The sequence below is a fragment of the Oryzias latipes genome, chromosome 2 (genome assembly GCF_053564925.1).
Source record: "Oryzias latipes strain Hd-rR chromosome 2, Olatipes_Hd-rR_3.1".
In the NCBI taxonomy this organism is placed as follows: domain Eukaryota; kingdom Metazoa; phylum Chordata; class Actinopteri; order Beloniformes; family Adrianichthyidae; genus Oryzias; species Oryzias latipes.
The window spans coordinates 27,063,076-27,089,291 of NC_136238.1; the positions used below are offsets into that span (position 1 = coordinate 27,063,076).

Here is a 26,216-nt window from a genome sequence, read left to right on the forward strand (position 1 = left end):
CTTCACCTCAGAGTTTCTTCTGGATTCCATGTGGATCAATAATATTGATCATGTTCTGTTGTCATTTTCCATCAGAACTTCAGGCTTTTCTCTGCTGATGATCTCTGAGCTGAACTTCTTGGAGGAATTCCTGAATCTGGGATTTGGAGCAAACAGTCAGAACAAAGGAGGTTTCCATTTCTTCTAAGCTCTGCCAGAAGAAAAGAGCTGAAGCTTGAAGCTGAAGCAGCATTTGCTCAGAGAATCTGTCCTCCAGACCAACAAGTCCCACCACAGCCTTGAAGACGTTTCCAGAAGCAGCAGCAGACTGTGTTCCCATGACGATGGTGAAGTCAGCTGCTGCTCTGCAGGAGAAAGTCTGCAGCTCCTCAGTCAGGAAGCTCTTTCAAGCTCGTGCACATCTGTCAGTGATGTTCAATTCCACTTTATTTCTTCACAAATAAGATTGGGACAGCCCCGCTGGTTCTCCCCTTTCTTACACCCCTCATGAGGGAGATGCAGGGAAGGAGCGCTTCATGCCCCCCGACGCTCACTCGGTCCACCGGCACCCGAGTGAGCAGAGCAGCTGGATTAATAATTTTGGCTGTGTCCGAATTACCGCCCTAACCCCTATATAGTGCACTATATAGTGCGGTCGCCATTTTGTAGTGCTGTCCGAATCTACAGTTCAAAAATCACGTGCACTAGAAATTTCCCAGAATTCTCTACGAAAAACCAGTGTGGATCGATGCTCACTCGATCGGCAAATATTGCCCAGAATGCACTGCGTTCATACCAGAATGCATTGCGTGTGACCCACAATACACTGCGTTAAAATTATTCGAAGATGGCGGACGGTTGCGCTAGAAAGAGGACTTAAAAATGTAAGTATATTTAAAAGTATCAAGTATCTGTTGTAAAACATATTTGTAAATACGTAAGATGATGTGTTTAATATGTTATATTCCTCAATCGACTATCTACATTGTTTTGAAGCTCATCAATTTCGGTAATGCTAAAGCTAACGCTAGCGCGAATTAGCGCCGAATGCTAAAAACAAACGCTGTTGATATTACATCAAAAAATGAGAGAGTTCTAACCGTAGTAATAAGTTATCAACCCCTTTTTTAAATGTGTTTATATATGTAGGGACTGACGAGGATAAGGAAAATCTGATCCATCTATGGATGGAGAAAGATAGCCTGTTTGTTATCAGGCAAGCTCGTGCCGGATGGGAGTAAAGGCCCGTACACACCGGGACGAATATTCGCCAGGCGTTATTCGCCAGCGTTTTTCGCCACGTTTTTTGTGTTCACACCCAGGCGATTTTCGCTGACGATGAGTGGAGTGAACATGCAATTTCATTCCCTGACATTAGATGGCGCTTAATGCAAAACAGAAATACTCCTGTACACAAGGTGGCGCTGCGCAACTTTACGCTTCTTAAAGTCGCTTTTCACTCAGAAGAAGAGAGCAAGTATTTACGCGCTTGTCAGAATCAAACAAAGAAAACATGAATATTTCAAGCACCAGTAGCTCCAACTGGTGCTTGGTTCGGGGATATTTTAGAATGTCCGTCATTATTGCTTCGCGGCAGTGTAGACGCTACTTGGCGTCTAACTTCTTCGACGGTATGTGTGCTCAGCAAGGCAGTTTTGTGTTTGAGCGCCCCCAAGTTGTGTTTTACTGTAACTTCAGAAGCTCCAGACACGTGAGCAAAAGCGCCATTCTCATTGGTCGAGTAGATTTCGACGCGACGCGTCGAAAAAAAAAAACGAACCCGAGGCGGGTTTTTTTTTTGACGCTTTAACGCGTGGCGTTTTTTCGCGTCGGTGTGCACACTCTCGTTGGTGCCCTTTGTTTAGTCACGAGGCGTTAAACGTCGGCGAAAATCGCCGGCGAAATTCGTCCCGGTGTGAACAGGCCTTAAGAGCACTTGATCAGATTTGTATTTATTTATCATTAAACTGTAATCGTTGTCATGTTGGGGTAAAGGTTGTTGTTGAAAGAGGAGAGGAGGAAAGACCACGAAGGGACAAAGAGTGACAGGAGGGTCTGTTAAGCTTACCTGAGTTTAAAATATTCTTCACAAAATGTAACGTCGTCGTTGTTTTTGCAATTTGTTTAATAAATGCAGTAATAAAAATGAATAATTTACATGTATTATTTAAATCTGAGCCATTTTTAACAATCTCAAAAGACTTTTCATATAAATATCAAATGTACATATTTACATTTTCGTTTTATATGTTAACATTTATTTTTATACATCTTAACAATAATCCTGGTCTTCTAGAGTCATGTGTGTCACAGTTGGAGCTAAAAGGAAAGCAGAGATTTGTCCTCGCAGACGGACGCCACTTTACCCGTCCTACTGGTTCCTGGTGTGGCTCAACATCTGTGGCTCCAAGCAGTCCCCTTCGCTGATGCACAGATTGTGCAGAACTGAACTGCAGGCAATGATTTTCATTGCAAAGGTTGGTTTTACTTCCAGTGCCCCCAGGAATATTGCTCTCCTCCTCATCTTTATCATGCCAAATGCTCTCTCCACCACAGAGAGTGCCCTGGTTGTAACGGGCCTCAACCACATTCCTCACGGGTTCCCTGTAGGGTGTCAGCAGCGTAATGGGATGAGCAATGCAGGGATACCCACCATCACCCAAAAGGATCCTTCAGGTGGGTAATGTTTGATTTACATAAATTGGGCTTTTTACGTAGAACCTGTGAACTGTGGACTGATCCTTGATTCCCAACAAAAATATCTCTAAATTTGGCTTAGAGTCACATACAGCCTGCAGTTGAATGGAATAAAAAAGCTTCCTGTTAAAATAACAAGCTGCATTTTCTTTTAGGGCCTTTATTCTTAAGTGGCAGCCATCAATGCTCCCTACGACCTTTTGGAAGGTGGAAGACTCAGCGAGCTGCTAAAAAACCTGAGGTGACTAATGGCAGTTCATTCCCACTGGATGCTGGGTGACCCTGCTCATCAGCTGGAGGATGCGGTCTGCCGTCCTGTGGACAACGTCACTTACAGTGGACCGTGGCATGTCAAAGGCCCTGGTTACCACACCGTAAGATGTGCCACACGCCAGCCAGAAAAGAAACACCAGGACCTCACTCTTCTGTACACCCCCCAGAGTGTGAAGAACCCGAAGCTGCTCCACCAGATGCTCAATGGTCCTGCGGGTCAACCGATCTGCGTGTCTGCCGGTCTGGTTTTGTGTCGGACTGACCGTCAGCGTGAAGGGCCACGACAGACACCTTTATGTTGGCAAAGCAGTAGAGACGTGGAAGACCCTGTAAAATAGAAAAATAGTTATTTCATTGAGAAAATTAAATCTGATTTTTTTGAATGTTTCATTTTATTCTGATGTCTTAAATTTTAGTTTATGACGTATTTATAAATGCTGGAAAATCTCGTGGGTTTTTTTTGGCTGGGGTTTTTGGATTTTTATATAAATATTTAAAAATTAAAGTATTTTTGTTTAAAACAAGTGATATGGTTTGACTATGAATAAAAAATACTAAACTTTGATCTCACAAGTGTTTCATGTAGTTAGACTATACAGTTCATAGTCCAGTGTTTGAAAAATAATGTTAAAAAGTCTTACCCAGCAGACTGTGTAACCTTGAGCACAATTAGTAACAAATGCTTAAATTGAACTAATAAAAAAACTTTAAGTTTAACTCACAAGTTATTCTGTCTGGTCAGGGCATCCAGAGGAAATCTTCTGAGACGTCTGCTTCTCCTCCTTGCTGTCCTGTGATGCTGCATATCTGCTCGTTTTTGGTTTGATCTCACGAAAAACGGTCGAATTATTGCCAGGAACACGGACAGATTCATATATAAAGCTATTTTCAGTAAGGTAGAAGAGAAAACTACAGAAAAAAAATGCTTCCTCGCAAGAGCCCGTAAATCGTTCAGCGGCACAAAAATAAATATTGCCATGGAGTAATGACTTGAGGGTTTATTTATCAACTAATACATAAAATCTACACCAATTTGTTTGTAATTTTATTATTTATAAATCCGCCACGTTTTCCATGATCAGAACACAGCAGATTCATAAATAGTCTTCATAAAATGTTTATATTTATTATATTTTTACTATGACAAATGGGTGTCATTCTCGGCGTTAAATAGAAGTAGTTCCCCTCCAGACCAGGGGGTGGCGGTAATGCGCCACTTTGTTTTCGTGCCGAGCGCCATTTGAAAACACCCGAAAGAGAAAACTAGTGAGCACGGGTGTCCGAATTGCTTTGAAAATTCAGAGAACTATATAGAGAACTATATAGTGCCGCACTATATAGGGTTTTAGTAGTTAGGGGTTAGGGCGGTAATTCGGACACAGCCCAAGACTACGAAGACCTTAAAAAGACTCTTGATGAAATCCAAGCTGCGTTGTATCCATTTATGGAACAAGTGACATGGACTTTTTTCTTGTGTAACCAGGAGCTGTAACCTTTAGGGCACTAGGACCCAGAAAGAGGTCCAGGCAGTGACGGTGTTCAGTGACGGACTGCGCAGCCGCACTTCCTCCAAACGCCACTATTCATCCAGCGCGTGGAGCGCCAGAGTCCAAACGGGCTTAAGGCGCTTTGATAAAGCGCTCTGGAATCCAGCTATGGTGTGCTAAACGTCAGGTCCAGAACGGAAGATGCCATCAATGAAGTCTGTCTGTCAGCAGCAATCCAACGCTGATGGGGTTTAGCTTGTGGAGGATTTGAATGTTCATTTGCTCTCAGGTTGGTTCTTTGCTGGAAGCCCCAACCCTCAGTTCAGTCAAGTTAGAAAGATGCTAACCAGCTGTTCCCTCTGTCACCATGGAAACACGGACCGCTTTAAAGTCGGACAGGATTTTCATGGAGCGGACTTCTAGACGTGGAGGATAAATACTCCAAGATGAATTCATCAGACATGAATCAAACAGTCTTTTCTCCATAGAACAGAATGAAATCCACTGTGTTTTAGCAGCGTCTGTAGCATCACAGAGACGGTGTTCCACCAAAATCTGGGACCTGTCACATGTTGTTTCCTGGTGACAGAGCTGCAGCTTTAATGTCAATGATATAGAAGAAGAAGAATCCAAAACATTGGACTGTTTTCATGTGATCACACGGAAGCAGAATTAGGAAATCTCTAGGAAATCTGTCCTTGTTTTGTCAGCATGTTTGAATTGGAGTTTAAAGTTAGACGACAATAAAGACGTGTTCAGACCAAGAAATTACTTTGATGCTATTTTCTTTAAATAAATCAAAGAAAATGATAAAACATTTAAGGTATTTCTGTGTAAAATGGTGTTTTAATTAGGCCGCTAAAAAGATGTTGTCATATATTAAATGTCGTCTCCTGTGTGGAGGTATTTCAGTTCATTAAAAACTGACAGAAATGTGTAACATTCACTGCAAACTGTGCAGAAGGCATGTTCTTTCTAAAACTGGAAATAGCACCAACCTTTTTTATCACCTGAAGCTGAGTCTCCATTTGATAATTCAATAAAAATAACATTTCATTTCCACATTATAAAGTAACTGTCTCCTAACTCTCAGGGATTCCTGCTGCTGGCAAAACTCACGGCTCAAGGAACCACTTCATGAATCAGTCACACTTTGGAATGAATTTTATTGAACAACATGTCATGGTCTGGAAGAAGCCCCAGTTCCAGCTGACAGGAGTCTGGTTCTGATCCATCAGATCTCACTAGCAACAGAACCAAACCTTCACGTGTTGCAGCAACAGTTTCCATGTTTGGGAGGATCTTCTGAAGAACAGCTCAGTTCCAGATCACATCATGATGTTTGATGTTTTCTTCATTCCAGGAAATCATCTGTGTCTCCTTTGATCTGTGCTGAGTCAGCACTTTGACTTCTTTTCAACTTTAGATCCATCATTTACAATCAAGGGTTTATTGATATTTAATATTATTTATTGACAGAAAATAAAGAGTAAATGTATTTATCATACAGCAGTGATTGTGGTTTTTGTAAGTCTTTTTTTTTAATTCCTAAAGGATGATCACCTCGGGCTGTGATTTTAGACACCTTCTCACGTGTTTCTCTCCCTGAGCTAGTGAGAGTAGTTGGTACAATGAAGTCATCCTTTTGCTCTCTTGATGTGCTGCCAACATCTCTACTCAAAGATGTCTTCCAGTCCATCGGTCCCTGTGTCCTGTCAATAATTAACTTGTCCTTGCTGTCAGGTCAAGTCCCTGAGCACTTTAAGAATGCTGTCGTCCTTTCTCTCCTTAAAAAGCCTGGGCTTGACTCCTCCATCTTGAGCAGTTTTAGACCTATTTCTAATCTCCCATTCATGTCCAAAATTTTAGAAAAGGTTTTTGTTGACCAACATACAGCTGCTCTGGACAGTCCAAACCATCCAAACCCCCTTCAACACGCCCCCTCCGTCGTTCACCCAAATCCCGTCCAGCTCCCGCTCCTCCTGGTCCATCACACAAACTACCCTCAACTCGACCTCAACTGCGCGCCTCTAGATGTGCTATCCCCCAGAGCTAGGATGAAACGGGCCCCCAGTGTCCTAGGAAAGGTTATGTCAAACTGGGGCCCTGTGATGAACAGCTTCCTTCTGGTGCTATACCTGTAGTTGCACCACGTAGAATGCAAAAAAGGGCAGTTAGACTGTCCAATCAAAGAAATCTAGTTCACATCCCTTGCAAGAAGGTTTTGACCAGTCCCAAGGAAACTAAGCTCAAACTTGCTGCACTCAATGTCAGATCTTTATGCAACAAATCATTTTTAATCAATAATCTTATCTCTTCTTTTAATCTTGATTTTATATTATTAACTGAAACATGGCTTGACAAAAAGACAGGAAACATAGTTCTAGTCGAATCAACTTCCCCCTAACTACAAACATGAATCGGAAATACGAGAAAATAAAAAGGGTGGAGGCGTTTCTGCACTGTTTAGAGATAATATTTCAACCCGCAGACTATCATTTGGTGTGTTTTCATCATTTGAGTATGTGTCCTTTAAGATTGTGTTAAAACAAACTCCTCCCTTACTCTGCATAGTCATGTACAAACCTCCTCAGCACAGCCAAAGTTTCATTGATGATTTCACTGAAATGCTCTCAGTTGTGTGCACAGACTTTGATGGTCTAGTCATTACAGGTGATTTTAATGTTCATGTTGATAATGTCAATGACAGAAATGCAAAAGAGCTCAATGGTGTCCTTGAAACCTTTAATCTAATTCAGCATGTGAGTTGCCCCACCCACACAGAAGGCACACTCTGGACCTGCTCATCACAAAGGGGGTTAATATTTACAATGTCAGTGTGGTTGATGTCGCCCTCTCTGATCATTTCTGTGTATTCTTTGACCTGTCTGTTGCTCCCAAACCACCGCCTGGCCATGCAGTTGTCCAAAGGAGACAAATAAAGTTTGTAGAAATGATAGACCCTGAAAACGCCTCTGGTGCCAATGTTGATGAAATGCTGAATTCTGTTACTTCTAGCATCTTGATTGTTCTGGATGCCATTGCCCTATGAAAGTTAAATTGAGACAACATAGATTGAAAGCTCCCTGGAGGAACGATGATCTAGTAAGGGCACAGAAACAACAGTGCTGCAGAGCTGAGCGAAAGTGGCGCAAGTCAAAACTCCAGGTTCATTATGAAATGTATAAGGGGGAGTTACGCTTACAACCAGATCTTATGCAGAACAAGGGAAATCTCTCTTCTCTGAAATCATTGGAAGTTGCAGCAGCAACTCTCGTGTCCTGTTCACAACAGTAAACAGAATAACTAACCCTCCAACCCAGCTACCAATAGAACTGGTTTGCACACCTAAATGTAATGAGTTTGCTGCATTTTTTTTATTGACAAGGTTCAGGGCATTAAAAAAGCCATCAACTCCACAACACATATAACTATCCAACAGCCACCTACTCACTCTAAGCTGATTCACTTTGTACCTGTCACTGACCAAACTGTCCAAGAGACCATCACCCGTCTGAGCTCGTCTACATGCTGCCTTGATGTGTTACCCACTAGATTTCTAAAGTCTGTCCTGAACAGTGTATTGCCATCAATTACTCAAATAGTTAACATGTCTCTTCAATCTGGAATATTTCCAGAGGCCTTAAAAACTGCAGTCATTAAACCCCTCCTGAAGAAGACCGGTCTTGATTCCACTGTACTGAATAATTACAGACCTATCTCTAATCTGCCATTTTTAGGAAAAGTCCTTGAAAAAGTTGTCTATCAACAGCTCACTGACTTTCTCTTATTAAACAATTCATTTGATGTTTTCCAGTCAGGTTTTAGACCCCATCATAGGACAGAAACTGCTCTTATCAAGGTAACCAACGACATCCGCCTGAACACTGATGATGGCAAAGTCTCTGTCTTAATCCTGCTAGACCCGAGCGCTGCCTTTGATACTGTTGATCATGGGATCCTTTTGCACAGACTCCAAGACTGGGTTGGCATCTCTGGATCTGCCCTAAGTTGGTTCAAGTCTTATCTAGAAGACAGGAAATATTTTGTTGAAATTGGGAGTTGTGTCTCAGACTACATGGCCTTGACTTGTGGTGTGCCCCAGGGATCGATCCTGGGACCCTTCTGTTCAACCTCTACATGCTACCAATAGGGCAGTTAATACGCAGTAATAACATATCTTATCACAACTATGCAGATAATACTCAGATCTATGTGTCACTGACAACAGGTGAATATGGGCCGGTGGATTCACTCAGCCACTGCCTCCAACAGATCAGTCCGTGGATGCAGAACAACGTTCTCCAGCTAAACTCAAACAAGACCGAAGTTATTATTTTTGGCCCACAGAAACAAAGAGAAAGTGTCAGCAGCTACCTTCATTCTCTGTCTCTTAAACCCTCAAATCAAGTCAGAAACCTAGGGGTAATCATGGACTCTGACCTAAACTTTAACAGCCATATCAAGTCAGTAACATCAGCAGCATTTTACCATCTGAAAAACATTGCCAAAATCAAAAACATAATGTCAAAGCCAGACCTGGAGATACTTACTCATGCATTTGTCTCCAGTAGGTTAGACTACTGTAACGGCCTGCTCACCGGCCTCTCCAAACGAGCTGTAAAACAGCTTCAGTACATCCAGAATGCTGCTGCTCAAGTCCTGACCAGAACCAGGAAGTATGATCACATTAGTCCTGTGCTCAGGTCTTTGCACTGGCTCCCTGTACCTCAAAGAATAGACTTCAAAGCAGCTCTGCTTGTGTACAAGTCTCTCCATGGCCGAGCACCAAAGTACATCTCTGACATGTTAGTGCCATATGAACCATCTTGTACTCTGAAGACCTCAGGGGCCGGCCTCCTGTTGATTCCCAGAGTCAGAACTAAACAAGGGGAATCAGCGTTTCAATATTCTGCAGCTAAAATCTGGAACAGCCTCCCTGAAGTCGTAAGACAGGCCTCTTCTGTGTTCATGTTCAAATCTAGACTTAAAACATTTCTGTTTAGCCGTGTCTATGACTGAAAGGTCCTATCTGCACTTTTCTTTCCTTAACTTCCTTTATTTTTAAATCAATTTTCTAATTTGATCTTTTCTTTTGAAGTAAATTTTACGTTGATTATTTCTATGATGTATTGTGATTTTAATGCATTTTTCTGTTTTGTGAAGCACCTTGAATTACTCTGTGTACGAATTGTGCTATCCAAATAAACTTGCCTTGCCTTCATGGCATTTTTGAGCAGTTTCAGTCAGGTTTTCACAGAGCTCTCTCCACTGAAACAGCCCTTCTCAGAGTCACTAATGACATCCTGATGCAGAGAGATGCAGGAAAATGCTCTGTGCTACTGCTACTGGACCTGACCGCAGCCTTTGACACTGTTGACCATTATGTACTCCTGGACAGACTTTTAAACATCGTCTTAAAAACATTGCAAAACTGAGTCCAATTGTGTTGCGTTCTGAGTTGGAGATACTCATCCACCTTTTTATTTCATTTCGTCTTGATTACTGCAACTCCATCTTTACATGTTTAAGAGAGAAAAAAACACTAGATCGGCTCCAGGTTTTCCAGAACGCTGCTGCAAGGCTTTTAACTAAATCATCTAAGTTTTCACACGTCACTCTGTTATTAATCCAGCTGCACTGACTCCCTGGATAGAGACCAGCCCCCCCGCCGTTCCAGGAGGGCCCAATGCAGGGCCCCGCCCCAGAAGAGTGCCCACAGCCGCAGACAAGCACCTCATCACCACCCAGGAGTTCTGGGCATTCCCCCGCCCCAACCCCAGGTACGAGCCAAGAACCCCCAAGGGAGACACGCCCCGCGTTCCAGCAGCCACCCACCCGGCCCAAGGTTGGTCCAGAAAGGAGCAAGGCAGAGGCCAGCCGCCCCCGCCCAGGAGGAGGGCACCCAGGAGAAGAGGGGGTCCACAAGAAGTGTTGTAAACATGATCCGACCAGGCTTACCAGCAGTCGAAAATTTGGTGAGGCCCAGCACTCAGGGGCAAGGACCAGAACCCACACCAAAGGAACACGGACACCCCCGGCTCAGGTGGGATGTGATCCCCGGTACTGTTATATTAAACTTTTGCAAATATTGTGTGGTTTAACTATTTCACTTGTTGAAAATTGTTCCCACAAATATCAGAATATAAATGAAATTGAAATTAACATACCAATGGCATCACTGAAGTCATCCAAGCATTGAAATGTTTGTTGTTCAGCTCACCATGACTACCAGACAAAACCCCCACCTGCACACTGTCACCTAGTTAAACACCTCTTCCCATTTACCTACCTGGTAGATTAGGATTCACATTTTCCTTATACTGCCCCCTGCAGCTATGGAGTTGATCCTACCTGGAACAATCCTCCAAATCAATGTTCAGGAGCATAAATAAAGAAAACAGAAGACAAAAAGGCAGGATAGACAAATCTTAACAGTACTTATTGATCATTTTATTTTAGTGTAAACTTACATCAGAAAATATCCATAAGAATACTAATAAGGTACCAGAGTGAAAAGCAGCAGATTAAGAGGAGTTATTAGATCAAATCTTAACGATACCTATCTCTACTAGATGTTAAATGACATATACTTATATAGCGCTTTCTACCCGTTCACCCAAAGCGCTTTACAGTCACAGTCCCATTCACCCATGCACACACACATGGCGGCTCCGCTGCCGAACACTGGCACCAGCCTCCCACCAGAGGCAAGGTAGGGTTTGGTGTCTTGCCCAAGGACACTATGACACATGGGCGTGCAAGGCGGGAATCGAACCTGAAATCTTACGGTTATGGGTCGACCGCCCTACTGCTGCACCACGGCCGCCCCTCTAACTAACTCTAATATGAAATCTATTTTAACTCCAATATTGAAAAAAACTCCTATTATCTGAAATAATTCATTTTGTGAACAAGTTTTACATATTTTGTCAGCAGTGAATCTCATCGTCTATTATCATTACAAATAAATTGAAATGTATTGATCTTTTTTTGCTTTTGATATTTGTGGCTTAGAGAAGATGAAAACCTAAAAAAGCTGTCCAAGAAAGTCAGGATAATACAAGACAAGACTTTATTGATCCCCGGAGGGAAAATCAGTTGTTACAGCAGCCAAACAAGAAATATAGCAGTTAGAAAAACTTGTTGAAAAACTAAAAATTTAAATAGTAATAAAAAGAGGAAGTAAAAGTACACATCATAAATAAATAAGTACATCCAGCAGTAGTTTCAGGAGTCCTAAACGGTGTCATTCTATAGTCTAACTGCTGTTGGGAAAAAGAACGTCCTGCAGGGAATCATATATCAAAACAACCAAATAATTTTTTTTAATTTTTGGGAAACATTAATTTCTAAGCATTCAATACTCCTTTGTGCTTCCCTCTAATGAAGTTACTGCATCAAAATGATATGGAGGCCATCAACGTCTGGAATTGGAGACATGGAGTCATCAAAGAGGTTTAGATGGATTTTGGGTTTGACAGAGAAATCTGCTGAAAAGAACTGAACTACAAACTTAGAACCACAGACAACAAAACAGATTGTACTTTTTTATCTGCTAACAATTTTCTCTTTGATCTGTTAAGGTTTCCTGTTTGTCGTTAGCTGGAGGGACTGACTAAGATCATATGATTTGAAGAATGTTGTCGGCTGCACTGACCAACAATGTCTTCTGTCTTTTCAACTGGAAGGGACAGAAGAGACTCTTCCAGGACACACTGTTGATGGACTGCATGTTTGGAGAACTTGAAGCTCAAGATAGAACCGTTGTTGAAGTGAACATACCGATAGTGTGAAGATGAAGAACAGAGTCACACTGACCTGCTGACATGTGAGAGCTGTCCACACTTTGGACATGACTGCTGTCCCTCCTCTTCCTCTGATCTCTGTTCTGTGGGTCTGTCTCTTCATCTGTAGTTGATGTTGATTCTTCATGTTGGTTTCCTTCTTCATCCTGACTATCAGTTACATTAAAGCTCTGCTGATTGTTTAGATCTGCTTCACTGTTCTCATCTTCCTCATAAGTAGGAATCTCCATCAAGGTATCAGTCTCCTGCTTCAGATCAATCTGATCTTCATCCTGACTGATGCAGAGTTCCCCTGGTTCCTCTTTAATCTGTGGAGGTTCTGGTTCGTCCTGTTCCTCTTTAATCTGTGGAAGTTCTGGTTCCTCATGTTCCTCTTGAATCTGTGGAGGTTCTGGTTCCTCCTGTTCCTCTTTAATCTGTGGAGGTTCTGGTTCCTCTTCTTCCACTCTGAAGTTCCTCTGCTGGTTGCAGAGATCTTCCTCTTCAGTCATCCAATGCTGGGGGAGCCTGCAGGGACACAAACACAACGAGGAGCCTTTTATACGTTTCCAGTTTTTTGAAGCATCAATAAACTCTGTGATCATTGGAGAAAATGTCTGAGGAGTCTGGAGGACCAGAAGAGACTAACTGAAAGGAATTTATACCCAGAGGTGGGTAGCAAAGCGTTACATTTACTTAAGTAACTTTATAAAAACGAAATGTGCAGTTGGGAAATGAAAAGACACACAAGAGTCTGCATGAATTTTCAAACCTTTTGCAAAAGGGGAGAGGTGGAAAAACACGACCTGTTAGGCTCTGTGGCTGTCCGCTCTCTCTGTCCTCAAGGCAAAAAGGCTTTTTTTATTATTCAGTCAGCGAAGACGAAAGCATACAAAATACGTCATTAGAATGGTGTGTTTTTGTCTAGTCTGCATTGCAGGTGTCGTGGCTCCATAAACACTCCAGTACAGAAAGAAAACAGAGACCAAAAGTCACAAACAGGCCTGCTGGTGACCTCGGCACATATTATCTGTTACTGAGGGCAGGAACCAAGCATATTTCTGCAGTACAATATACATGCATATATAGAATCCATTAAATACATAATAACAAAAACATAGACAATATAATAGAACCACTGTAATGCAAAATGAAAAGATCATAGAAAACCACACGGAACCCCTGTTCACCTCAACACTGATCACATTAAGTGTTAGAATTAAAGATGTATAAAAAACATTTCAACCAAAACGAAGACATTAAAGAATTAGCTCTAATGAATAAAAACAAACAACTCATTTCTATTTGCAGGTACATCTAAAACAATTCATTTTGTGAAAAAGTTGCACATATTTTGTCTGCAGTAAAACTCTTTGTCTAATATCATTACACAAAGATTCAAATGTATTGATCCGTTACTTTTTTCCTTCTGATGTAGAGAACATGAAAACCTAAAAGGAATTCCTAGAAAGTAAGAATATCATATTATAACAATAAATTTGTGGAACCCTTCATTTCTACACATTAAATACTCACTTGTGCCTCCCTCTAATGAAGTTACTTCATCAATATGGTATGAAGGCCATCAGATTTTTCCCTCCTGTAAGATAAAGTCTTTGACTGTGGTGTAGAGGTTGAGGTGTCGAACTCTTATCAGAAAAGTTTAGAATTTAGAGTTTACACTAACTCCTTTATTACATTGTTTGTAAAGAGAAAGTCTTGTGAGTTCTCATGTGTCTTTTAAGACTAGATCTGCAACTAAAACTTGAATCACATTCTTTACAAGAAAAAGGCCTTTCTCCTGTGTGAGTTCTCATGTGTCTTTTGAGATGAGATATTTCATTAAAACTTTTTTTACATTCTTTACAAGAAAAAGGCTTTTCTCCTGTGTGAGTTCTAATGTGTCTTTTGAGATGAGATATTTGATTAAAACTTTTTTTACATTCTTTACAAGAAAAAGGCTTTTCTCCTGTGTGAGTTCTCATGTGTTTTTTAAGACTAGATCTGCAACTAAAACATGAATCACATTCTTTACAAGAAAAAGGCTTTTCTCCTGTATGAATTCTCATGTGTGTTTTGAAAGTAGATACATCACAAAAACTTTTTTTACATTCTTTACAAGAAAAAGGCTTTTCTCCTGTGTGAGTTCTCATGTGTGTTTTGAGATGAGACATATGACTAAAACTTTTTTTGCATTCTTTACAAGAAAAAGGCTTTTCTCCTGTGTGAGTTCTCATGTGTATTTTAAAAGTAGATATGTAACTAAATCTTTTATCACATTCTTTACAAGAAAATCTATCTTCAGCATGGATTCTTGCATGAATTCTCAACAGAGATTTGTTACAAAAGCTTTTACCACATTCTTTACAGATATAACAGCTTTCATCGGACCCAGTTTCCATGTAGTCAGACGGGTTAGTAATTATTCTTGAATTATTACCAGACCTGGTATAGGTCTCTTCTTTTTTAGATTGTTTGTATTTCTTACCCAGATTTCTCTTCTTGGGATTTTTTCTAACATCAGAGTCACACTGACCTGACATGTGAGAGCTGTCATCATTTTGGACATGACTTCTGTCTCTTCTCTTCCTCTGATCTCTGTTCTGTGGGTCTGTCTCTTCATCTGTAGTTGATGTTGATTCTTCATGTTGGTTTTCTTCTTCATCATGACTATCAGTTACATTAAAGCTCTGCTGATTGTTTAGATCTGCTTCACTGTTCTCATCTTCCTCATAAGTAGGAATCTCCATCAAGGTATCAGTCTCCTGCTTCAGATCAAGCTGATCGTCATCCTGACTGATGCATAGTTCATCTGGCTCCTCTTTAATTTGTGGAAGTTGTTGTTCCACTTGTTCCTCTTTAATCTGTGGAGGTTCTCGTTCCTGCAGTTCCTCTTTAATCTGCAAAGTTTCTGGTTCTCCATGTTCCTCTTTAATCTGTGAAGTTTCTGGTTCTCCATTTTCCATTTTAATGTGTGGAAGTACTGGTTCTTCATGTTCCTCTTTAATTTGTGGAGATTCCTGTTCCCCGTGTTCCATTCTTAAATTGCTCTGTTGGCTGCACAGATCCTCTTCACTCGCATCATGCTGAGTGAGGACTGTAGGGACAAAAAGACAAAAAAGGAAAAAATTTATACTTTTAAGGTATACAGTGCATGTGTATTGTCAAGAAATAGTCTGTCTTGGTTCTCTTTTACAGATAAGACAGTTAGGGGTGATGTCAGTCTTTCAGTCTTCAGTAGGTTAAACACCTAATTAAAGAAACTCATAAGTTTTCAAAAAAGGTTACTATACATTTTAATAAACACACACTCCCCACACTGACAAACTCATCTTTTACAGTAATAAGGTGGTGGTCATTGATCTTGTGTTTCCTACTCCAGTGTTTTTCAAGTGGAAGATGGTCAAGTGTGCCGTGTGAAATTGCCCTCATTAACTGATCTAAAAACATTTACCATCTCCAGGATATCAGCTTTGTTCATCCAAACAGGCCCAGATGAAACACAGAGTAGTTAGGAATATGAAAGATCATAAAATACTTTTTTCTTTGTGTTTATTTGATTCTATTAAAGACATTTTGATAAGAATGACGGTACCGCGATTTAGCTATAGCTTCAGACGTTTTCGCAAAAGTACCGCCCATTTAACTGTCTCCACCGATCAGTCTTGGAGGTTTAATCACATGTCATTAGTCTGACCAATCAGAAGTGGTTAAAGTCTTTACTTCTTTGTCCTGATTCTGTTCATAAAGTCGCTAAGTTCCAACAAAAATACCAGCTAATGCTTGTCTTTAGCGATGCAGCTTTCCGCGGGATCCGGTGTCAGACCATGGAACAAGTGAACAAACTATGAAGCTCAGAGAAGCGAGTCTACCTGCATTCGGCAGCTGTTTGCACTACGTCTCCCATGATGCATTAGGTGAAAGTGACAGCGTCTCAGGGCACAATTAGTCTTTTTCTTAAATGCATTGAAACCACAACGAACACACATTAAACAGTTTTTAAATCTTTTAACTTTTATTACAACTTTTAGAAAAAACAGACAAATGCTGGTGTGCTGCAGGATTTTTGTCAAGTGTGCCGTGGCTCAAAAAAGGTTGAAAAACACTGCCCTACCCTATCTCTTATGGGGGGAGTCAGACACTCAGTGGTGGTGGTTGTGGCCCGGGGGCGAATGGCGGCCCACGGGAAGATTTTTGTGGCCCTCAATAAATCCTAAATTAGGGTTGCGTTGAAGAACGGAGCCGGAAAGAAGCCAGGGTTAGCAGTATGCTAACATGGGCTAACAACATTAGCATGGACATAAATTCATGCAGGAAAGGCTGCAATCCTGGCTGCACATAAATATGTGGGAATAACAGCCTTTATTTTGTCGGGAGACGACTGGAAACAAAAATCCATGTGATTGTTTGAACGGTTTCTAAGCACTGAGCGGCCTTTCTGCTTTGAAGCTTACACCGCCCCACAGCTGCTGAGTGAGCTGGCGCTCCGAGCTCTTCCCCCGACACACACTTTTACCGGGACACCCGCTTTTCCTAAATTCGGTAGCTCGTTCACGTAGAGCGGCGGGACGGGTCACAGTCCTAAGTCTCCCACACGTAACAAAGCATCCCCCGTTCCCCTCAAGCACAAAACTGTAAGTCTGTCTGCTCTGCTAGAGACACAGTCGCTCGCTCCACCGGTCCACCTGACTAATCAAGTGCAGGAGCGGACCACTTCTTTTCTATTTTTTTGTTTTTAAAGTCACTTCCCTCAGTTTAGACTGGATCAACGTGGCCACTTCTCTGGCAAATGTTGTGTAAACCCCGCCTTAAACAATTTTAATCTCTGAAGAAACCAACATAACCTTATACCAAAGTGCTATGGCAGAGAAACCACAAAAAAACAAGTTTGACAACGCTGCATCTAAGCTAGCACGAACCGCGAGGCAGCGCACCATAAAAGACATCGAGCCTGAAAGCTCGGTCCAGGGTGAGGACATTAAAGCCGAGATTCTAGCGTCACTGAGGGATGATATATCGCAAATTACCAGAGACGAACTTAAGAGTGCGCTGTCAGAAGACCTTGAAGCTCTCAGGTCTGAACTACAGGCTGTGCAAGCCGAAATTGCTAGCAATGCCTCAGCTGTGCGAGCGGAGCTGGCCTAGATGGAAATGGACATGGAAGATGTGAAAGGCGGACTGTCTACGTGGTCAGACTACCATCGCCGAGCTCCAAAGGGAAATTACAACACCAGGGCTCCAGACTAACTTTTTTCACTAGGAGCACAGTGGCCCCTAACTGAAAATTTTAGGGGCACAACCAGAAAATTTAGGGGTGCATACCGTAAATCAACATGCTAACCAAATCTACTAATTTCCACTGTATTACTAATAAATACTTTAATAATAGATGCAGGGATTACAATGTGCTGTTTCTAATTCAGTGTCACATTTTAATCTGCACTTTTGAAGATGCAACAACGAGGTAAACTGACAAAAGCATCGCTGTCATGACAGTATAAACAAGTAAAGAAAACGGATGGAAATGTATGTTGGTGACACCAAATAGGTGCAGCCAAGATGCGCAATGAGCGTGTTTGAGATCACCCAGGTGGACTCAACGCTGCACAGATCACCTGGTGTGAGACGTGTATTTTTGTTTTTGCTCCAACATCTCTTGTCAATCAAAACAAAAATATCAGGAGAAAGGGGTGGGAGCAAGGCCCCTACCTGAGCAAACTCAGCTGGAAATTTAGTACTGAACTGACTTAAAGCTGCCCTGGTGACTACAAAACAATGCATTATGGGACATGTGTCCTGATGGTTTATGTAGTTCAGTGATCAATCAAAATAATTTAAAATACCAATTGATTAAAAAAAGGCTACATCCATTATAAAACATTCAAATAATCCTAAAATATATAATAACACAGATCATACTAAGGGGGGAGAGGAATATTAAAACTAAATTGAATGGTAAGGACAACTCCAATTTCCTGTTGTCCTTCATTCACCTTCACCCCCCCCCCTCCCCCCTGCCTGGTCTCCCCAACGACCCAGGCGCAGCGCTGGATCATCTTAAACACGTCTATCGTTGCATTTTCCCCAACGTGTTTTCAGTGTGTCTAAGACTAAATCTTGTCACTCGCACATATTTAAAGTTCAAGCCCCGTTAGCTGTCACGCATGTAGGTGTGGGACATTTATTCTCCTCAGCTGACCCGACTCCCGCGGGAGCGGTGTGCTGCCCTAACAGCCGTGCATAAACCGTTTGTAGTCGGGGGTGGCACGCCACCGCCCGCTTGACCAAAACCCTAAACCTTCCTCCGGGTCTGTGCGACCCAGAGAAAAGTTCAGCACGGACTGCATGCATTTAGAAAATTACGAGCGAATAAATACTTTCTAAAGGAAAGTAAGGAACTCCTTCATGTGGTCCGGGGAGGGGGCGGTCAGGTTTCCTGCTTTCAAACCCTGTCATTGTGACGCCCCCCAAGAGTCATATACTCCACTGTGATTGGTTGGTCAGCTCTGCGCACGACAATGAAAAAGTGTCATTCATACAAACTGGCGGGCCGCATTAAAATTGAACTTTTTCATATTAAGGCGGGGGTCGCAAAATATCATCTTGGGGGCCGTGAGTTTGAAACCCCTGCTGTACACTCTGGAACTGGTACACTAGCCGCAGGTCGGAAGAACGAATCAATAGTTCACTTGCTCATAGCTCAGACGCACATATCAGGTTGTGAGGATATTTGTCTCCGTTTCCTTCCCACAGATGTTTACGCGCGCTTGATTATCTCTAGGCCCCTCCCCCTACACGCATTTTAGCCACTCACAGTGGCTTTCCCTATTCTTCTCACATGCATTGGCCGCCTAACAGACAGGTATCATGCGTGTGTGTGCTCGCATTTCATGAATATGTGCACGAGTGTGTGCGTCTGCCTGCGTGCGTGTGCGCTCGCGTCTCATTGGTTATTTCATTGATCATTGACATGCCCCTTCTACGTTTGATGTATTAAAAATACGAAGAGTGGGGGAGGCAAATTTACTGGTAGCACATGTGCGACTGGATGTAAAATTTAGTTGCACACTCTCAAATTTTGGTCGCAAAATGCGACCAAAACTGAACTATTATTTGTTTAACTTCCCCCTTGCCTAATCTGATGTACCTTGTGTCGCCTGCATGAGCACCTGTCTGCGGGAATGCGAACTCCACTTTTTTCTTTAACTTTCTTATCTCTTTTATGGGGGGAACGCAGCCACCTGTTGAACTGTGTTTGGTGCCACTAATTTAAAGCGGCTAGGGACTTAAACCCACTCTTGTATTATGTTATGTGGACTTGAAAAGACAACAGAGCTTTTTTACTTTTCCTATATTTGGATGTTACTCTCACAGGGATCCAAGAAATTGTACAGTAGGGTTGTGCCGATGGACGATATCATCGTCCATCGTGATGGGTGACTGACATCCCGATGGAGAGACCACCATCGTGATGCCACGCCCCCGCCACGTTGCGCGTCGACACCATAAGCCGCGGTTACATGTACAAAATATCCTGATGGGATCAATGGTCGGATTAGAATCCAACCGTGTACATGGGCCCAGAAAAATGTTTTCAGAATATAAAAACGTTCACTAAGGTCACAATTTCGGTCGGAATAAATCATTCGCACACGCGCAGTATTCGCACATGCGCAGTTTGAAAACCGGAAGAGGATACAACTTCCGCCGAGCGGCTTTTTTTCCAAACTTTATTGAAGGTAACAATTCAATACAAAACGATAACAGCGCCGAGCGGCTATATGCATTGACATGTCAGCTCGGTAAAATACAAGATGACCTTCTAAACATGCTTTTAATAATGTTACGGTTATTATGAAACACCTGTTCGCTCATCATTTGAATTTTAATCCGTGTGGTCAGTGCTTTTTCTGAACGGAGCCAGGATTAGCAGTATGCTAACACGGGCTAACAACATTAGCTTTGGGTGGCGCTGCATCCTGTGAATAACATCAGCCTTTATTTAGTCGGGACACGACTGGAAACACAAATCCACGTGATTGATTGAATGTTTTCTAAGGACTGAGCGACATTTCTGCTTTGAAGCTCAAACCGCTGTGTGTCTGCTGACGATCCGAACTGTGCTCAGACACAACTTAGACCCGGTTCTGAGTTTGATAGCTCGTACCCCTAGAGCTGCGGGACGGATCGCAGTCTTAAATCTCCCACACGAGCCTCATGTACCCCCCCCCCTTCCCATCAAACATAAAGTGTAAATCCGCCCTCCGCCGGTCCACTTCGCTAGTTAAGTGCGGGAGCGGACTACTTCTTTTCTATTTTGCTTGTTACTTTTTCTGTAAAAGTCACTTCCCTCAGTTTATACTGGATCATCGCGGTTTAACCATTAGTTGGGAAATAAAAGGAAAAAAGCAAAATAACGAATAGCAGTTATATAAGAACGAAAAATGTAAAAATACCCCCCCCCCCCCCCCCCCCGACGATGTCATCGTCCATCCCGATGGTTGACAGCAAACATCGTCAACGGCCAAATTAGGGGACATCGCCCAACCCTATTGTACAGTAATGTTACAATCTTTTTATATTTAACTTCATTTATTTTTTTCAATACCTCTTTATAGTAGTTTGCTTGCAACGTGTACCAGATGGCTGCCTCGGCCTCCAACACAGTGTTTTGCTATTTTACTCATTTTAAGTTAACCATGGGTGCGCTGACAATAATAAGCTTTAATGTGAAGGGTCTTGGTGGCACTCAAAAGGAAAAAAATATTACTTCAGGTCAAACATTATAGGTGCCAAATTGCACTACTACAAAAAAAAAACATCAGTAAAACTACAGTACAAACTAAAGTACAAAAAGACAGGGAGGGAAGATTCATTCTAGTAAACGGACTAATAGATGGCATTGTAGTTTCATTCATAAATGTATACGCTCCGAATGAGGATCAGCCAGGATTTGTCAAATCATTCTTTAATATGATAGCAGAGCATAGCTCTGGTATTCTACTCATAGGGGAAACTTTAACCGTATAATGTCACAACTGGACAGATATTCTTTTTCTACATCTCCTTTATCCAAAATGGCTAAAACCCTTAAATCTTTGTCTATGGAGTCTAGCTTTGTGGATGTGTGGAGATCTAAATTTCGAAATGACAGAAATGTCACATTCTACTCAAACAGGCACAAATCATACTCACAACTTGACGATTGTTTTTACACATAAAGCTGAAATACATAGAATTGACGAAATAACAATAATGCAGATCACAATCTTAGATCATGCCCCTTTTGCACTTAAATGGGATATAGACATGACGTCAACCTCTAGACAGTGGAGACTGAATGCTTCTTTTCTTAACGATAAAGATTTCATTACTCTCATTAAAACTGAACTAAGATATTACTTAGATCTGAATGAATCACCCGATACATCCCCCCTCATGCTGTGGGACTGTGCAAAGGCCTTTTTAAGAGGTAGCATCATTTCTTATCCAACAGCAAAAAACGACAAAAGGTGAATAAACAGCAGCAATTACAGAATAAAATCAAAGAATTGGAACACAGACACAGCAGAGTGCAGAACCAAACCTCTTGACTGACTTGAATACGACTCGCAAAGCATTGCAAGAAACTGTAATCAATTTAGATAACAATATTTCACTTCCGACAACAAAATGGGATGCGGATTTGAGCATCAGCACAGATGAAAGTTTTTGGTCAGAACTTTGTCTAAACACCTTTAAAATGACAAAAAGTCCAAATCTGCAGCTAATCCATTTCAAAACTCTTCACAGAATTTACTACACTGGACAGAGGATGTTCAAGATGGGTCTCAGTAACTCAGACATTTGTCAGCACTGTGACAGTAATCTACTCGACAGTTACATGCATGCACTCTGGTTCTGCACGCCTGTCCAGGCTCTCTGGCAGCAGGTATGTGCTTATCTATCAGTCTGGCTTAAGGTTTCAATCACAGCTTCACCGTCACTTTGTGTGCTTGGTGACATGAGTGCCATCGATGTAGAAGGAGGATTAGGCTCTATCATTTTCATAACTCTTTGCATTGCTAAAAAAACTATTTAAATAAATTGGAAAAGCAAAAAAAAATATAAACATAAGTCAACACAGAAATCTGCTGCTTGATCATATCAGCTTGGAAAAAATGTCAGCCCAAAGTTCAAGTAACTTCGAAAGAATTCGGTCTCTCTGGTCTCCCATAGCTAACTCCGTGACTTAGGGGGTGGGGGGGGCCTGGTCGTCGCTGCTCCTTGCCCTTCTGCCGTGGGCCGGGGTGGGGGTCGGGGCCTCCGGTGCCTGGCGGGGGTTGTTGGGGGCTCCGTTGGTCGGGGGATCGGGTCCGGCGCCTGGGTGGGGCGGGCTGGGGCGCTGCGTGGTCCTTTGGGCTTGGGTGTGGGGGGTGGTCCCTTTGCCTGTGCTGTTCCCTGGCTCTGGGGCGGGAAGGGACAACCCTCTTGGGGCCCCCGGTCTCTCTGGGTGTCCTCCGCTTCGGCTGCGGGGTCTGGGGGGGGTTGGGGTGGGGGGTCTTGTCGGCCCTGACCTGTGGGGGGGCATTCTGGGGGAGGGGGGGGGTCCACTATTGGTACGGGGCAGGGGGGGTTGACGGGTCGGGGTCTCCGCTGAGGCCATCGGCGGTTTCCCCGGCCGGTTGGCTGCCTCGGTCCCGTCGAGGCCTGACCAGAGCTCTTCTAGGGCCGGCGTTTGGGGGTGGGGGCCTGGGCTTGCTCCGGGGGGGGGCGGCGCTTTCTGGCTCCTCTCTCTCTGTGTGGGGGGGGGTGGTGCTGGGCCTGGGGTGTCGGCGCCTCCGGGGGTGGGGCCCCTGGGCTGGGTGGGCCTGGCCCCCTTGCTGGGGGGGGGCGGGGGACAGCTGTTTGACCACCGGGGGACAGTCTATCAGCTGTCCCCAACTTACCCCCTTCCTCATATAACCTCATATTAGGGTGAGGGGGTGGGGGGTCTAGCCTGCGATGAGCCTTGGGGGGGGGTTTACTAGGCAGTGGCCCCCCTCCTATGGTTGCCGTATGGAGTGGGCCCCCCCTCTTTCGGTTTTATTTGCACCTTAGACATGTAGGGCCCTTGGTAGGGGGGGTGCTTGGACATCACTGCCAGGAAGCAGCGGATGTCCTCCTAGCACCCTACCCGCCAATTTTAACCACACCTTAGACATTTAGGGCCCCTTGGTGGGGAGGGTGAGGGGACGTCACTGTGAGTAATCAGGAGATGTCCCCTTAGTGCCCTACCCGCCAATTTTAACTGCACCCCCCTTAGTACACACACCCCTCCCCCCTCAATATATACATCCCAACATAAACACACACACATGCACACACACACCATCTCAAACACACATACACGCACACACATTTTGCAAGGAAGGTGGGACCTGGGTCCATCTGTCCCCTGCCTCTTCCCTGGTGGGGGGTGCGGGCCCCTTTGCAGCGGCGGCCGTGTCCCCGGGGTGCCGGCTTCCTGGGCCCGGCGGTGCTCTCTCCGCGCGGTGGGGAGTTCACACTACATCTGAGCCGGGGGTGTTTGTGTCCCTGGGGGGTGGGTTCTGGTCCTTGCTCCTGAGTGCTGGGCCCCGCCAAATTTCCAACTGTGGCCGAGCCTGGTCGGGCCATATTTATAACACCCCTTGTGGGCCCTCTTTTTTTCCCTGGGGTTCCCCCCTCCTGGGCGGGGGCGGCGGGCCCCCTGCCTCGCTCCTCCCTGGACCAACCGTGGGCCGGGCGGATGGCTGCCTGGAGTGCGGAGCGGGTCTCCCTTGGGGGGTCCTGGCTCGTACCCCTGGGGCGGGGGGATGCCCGGAACTCCTGGGTGGTGGTGGGGTGCTCGTTTGGGGCTGTGGGCGTCCTTCTCCGGTGGGGCTCTGCGTTGGGTTCTCCCGGCGCGGCGGGGGGGCTGCTCTCCTGGTTGGGCTGGGGCGGCGCTCTCTTTCCCTCCGTGCTTCCCTGGCCTCTGGCTCTGGGGGCCTTGCGGCGGCCTTGCTGGCCCTGGCCTGGGTGGCGGGCTTGGTCGCCCGGGCGGCGGTTGTTCCCTGCCGGTTCCCGTGTGGCGTTGGGGGGATTCCGGCTGCCGCTGCTGCTGCGGTGGGGGTCTTGGGGTGGGGATGGCTGGGCACCCTCCCTCCTTCTTTTCACGTTCCACCATCCATTTTAGAAGAACATAAAACCTCACCTGAGCACAGGTGTTAGCTCACCTTTGCACTAATAGCTTGCATGACTGAATGACTGAAATATTTCACACTAGTTGGTTTTAAGGCATAAGTATGCGTGTGTGAACACTATCTGTTTTGTGTACATGTCGACAGGTGGACATTTTTGCAGCTAGCAGGTGTGTTTATAACATTTGAGTGTGTGTGTGGACGGGCCCCGCCCTTTTTGTACTGCATTTGAACCTTACCATAATGATTAACAACCAGTAAACTTGTTGCTGTATGCTGCTTCATGGTCTTATCCCCCTTCCCCTCCTATTATCACCCCCTACCCCCCCCCCTCTCTCTAGGGTCCCTCTCTCTTCTTCCCCTCTTTCCTTTTCCGTCCGGTCCAACACCAAAGATTTTCAGACATGATTGAAATTAATAAAGTTTGGCCTCAATTACAAAAGGGGTTTATTCAGACATACCTTTGGTTTGTCAGAAGATTAATAACCCCTCTTGTTAAAGTAAAATCTGTCCAACACAAGAGGCCCTCAGCTCTCGTCTGTCTGCCCAGCTGTTGGACAGGACAAGTTAAAAAAAAAGGAAAAAAAAGAAACTGTAATCAGAGAAGATTGAGGGAAACCTTCCCTTTGCCAAACAACAAAATTATGAACATGGAAATAGAGCCAGCATGCTCTTAGCATTGGGAGTTGGGTCATCTAGACCCACTAGACAGTGCTCTGAACCTTTTTTCTTCAATGATTTGTGATCTTCACTGGTGTCCATGGATTACATGAAATCTTTCCACCTTTATCCACCTTTGTCATGGTAGGGAGAACACGTCAATGTAAGGGTGAAACATGATACTCATGTTTCCGTGTTTGAGTTCCTCCCAGAGATTCTCCTACAGAGTCTCTGCTTCAGCTTCTAGGCATGATGGCGGCTGCGCTGCAGGCTGCAGTTTTCCATCTCTCTCTGACCGATTCTGAAAGTTTGCTGTTCTGCGTTAACCCGAGAGGGAAAAAATAAAAAACAGATTTATAATCATTGTATCGATTAAAATAAAAAAACATAAGATTCAGGAGAAGGGTTTAGGATCAGGCTAATCCGTGTCAACAACAACATTAAGCTTCTGATGCATTTAAACTCTGTACTGCAGGCATAATGCCACAATGTGCATCTTGGCTGTAAATATGTAGGAAAAACTTCAGCCTTTATTTTGTCTGGACACGATTGGAAACACAAATTCACATGACTGCATGGTTTCTCAGGACTGCCCGAAGCAGCACTTCAAAAGCTGCCTCAAAGCTACTCTTCTGCTTATAGACTGGGTTTTTCCAGGAGACACAGTCAGACGGACTGAGGTCTGAAGCGTCCTCCGGAGCGTTGAATGTTACAAAGCACCTTTCCCTTCCCTTCACTTTACACAAACACGAAGACTCCGGCTGCAATGATCAGACATGCTTGGCTCGCGCAGAGCATGTAACCACACCGAGTGAGCACTGACGTCATTGCCCCGCCTCCCTCTGGAAATGCTGACTGGGATTGAATATTGCTACAGATTTTGCAAGGTGGATATGATCCCTCTTTGCATTTTCACTTTAATTATGACACAGAATGAGCGATGTTAAAGAAGAAAATGAAAAAGCATTTTGAAATATTGATTTTTCATTTTAATTTGGAGTCATTTGATGCAGTTACTTTTTGGAAATGAAAAAACATTTCTAATAATCCGTTTTAATAGTCAAATTAGACATTTCTAAATGAATTTTGCTACACATTTACCAGAGAACTTTTGAAAATAAAATGTCAAATACCATTTTCTTTATCATTTTAAT

The 26,216-nt window shown here is 43.6% G+C and overlaps 1 protein-coding gene across 2 annotated transcripts in view; it reads right to left on the reverse strand.

The window, feature by feature from the left end:
- LOC144987124 (uncharacterized) overlaps positions 1-26,216 on the reverse strand; it is a 319,301-nt gene that overhangs the window by 287,806 nt on the left and 5,279 nt on the right. Inside the window, exons 2-3 of one of the 2 annotated variants that reach the window (XM_078936194.1) lie at positions 14,760-15,320; positions 11,437-12,751 (exon numbers count right to left, since the gene is read on the reverse strand). The exons of the other annotated variant lie outside the window; for it this stretch is intronic. Coding sequence (XP_078792320.1) covers positions 12,732-12,751; positions 14,760-15,320 — 581 coding nt within the window. The 3' untranslated portion in view covers positions 11,437-12,731. Of the gene's footprint in view, positions 1-11,436; positions 12,752-14,759; positions 15,321-26,216 lie in introns of those variants that run through there. 2 annotated transcript variants of the gene reach the window in all.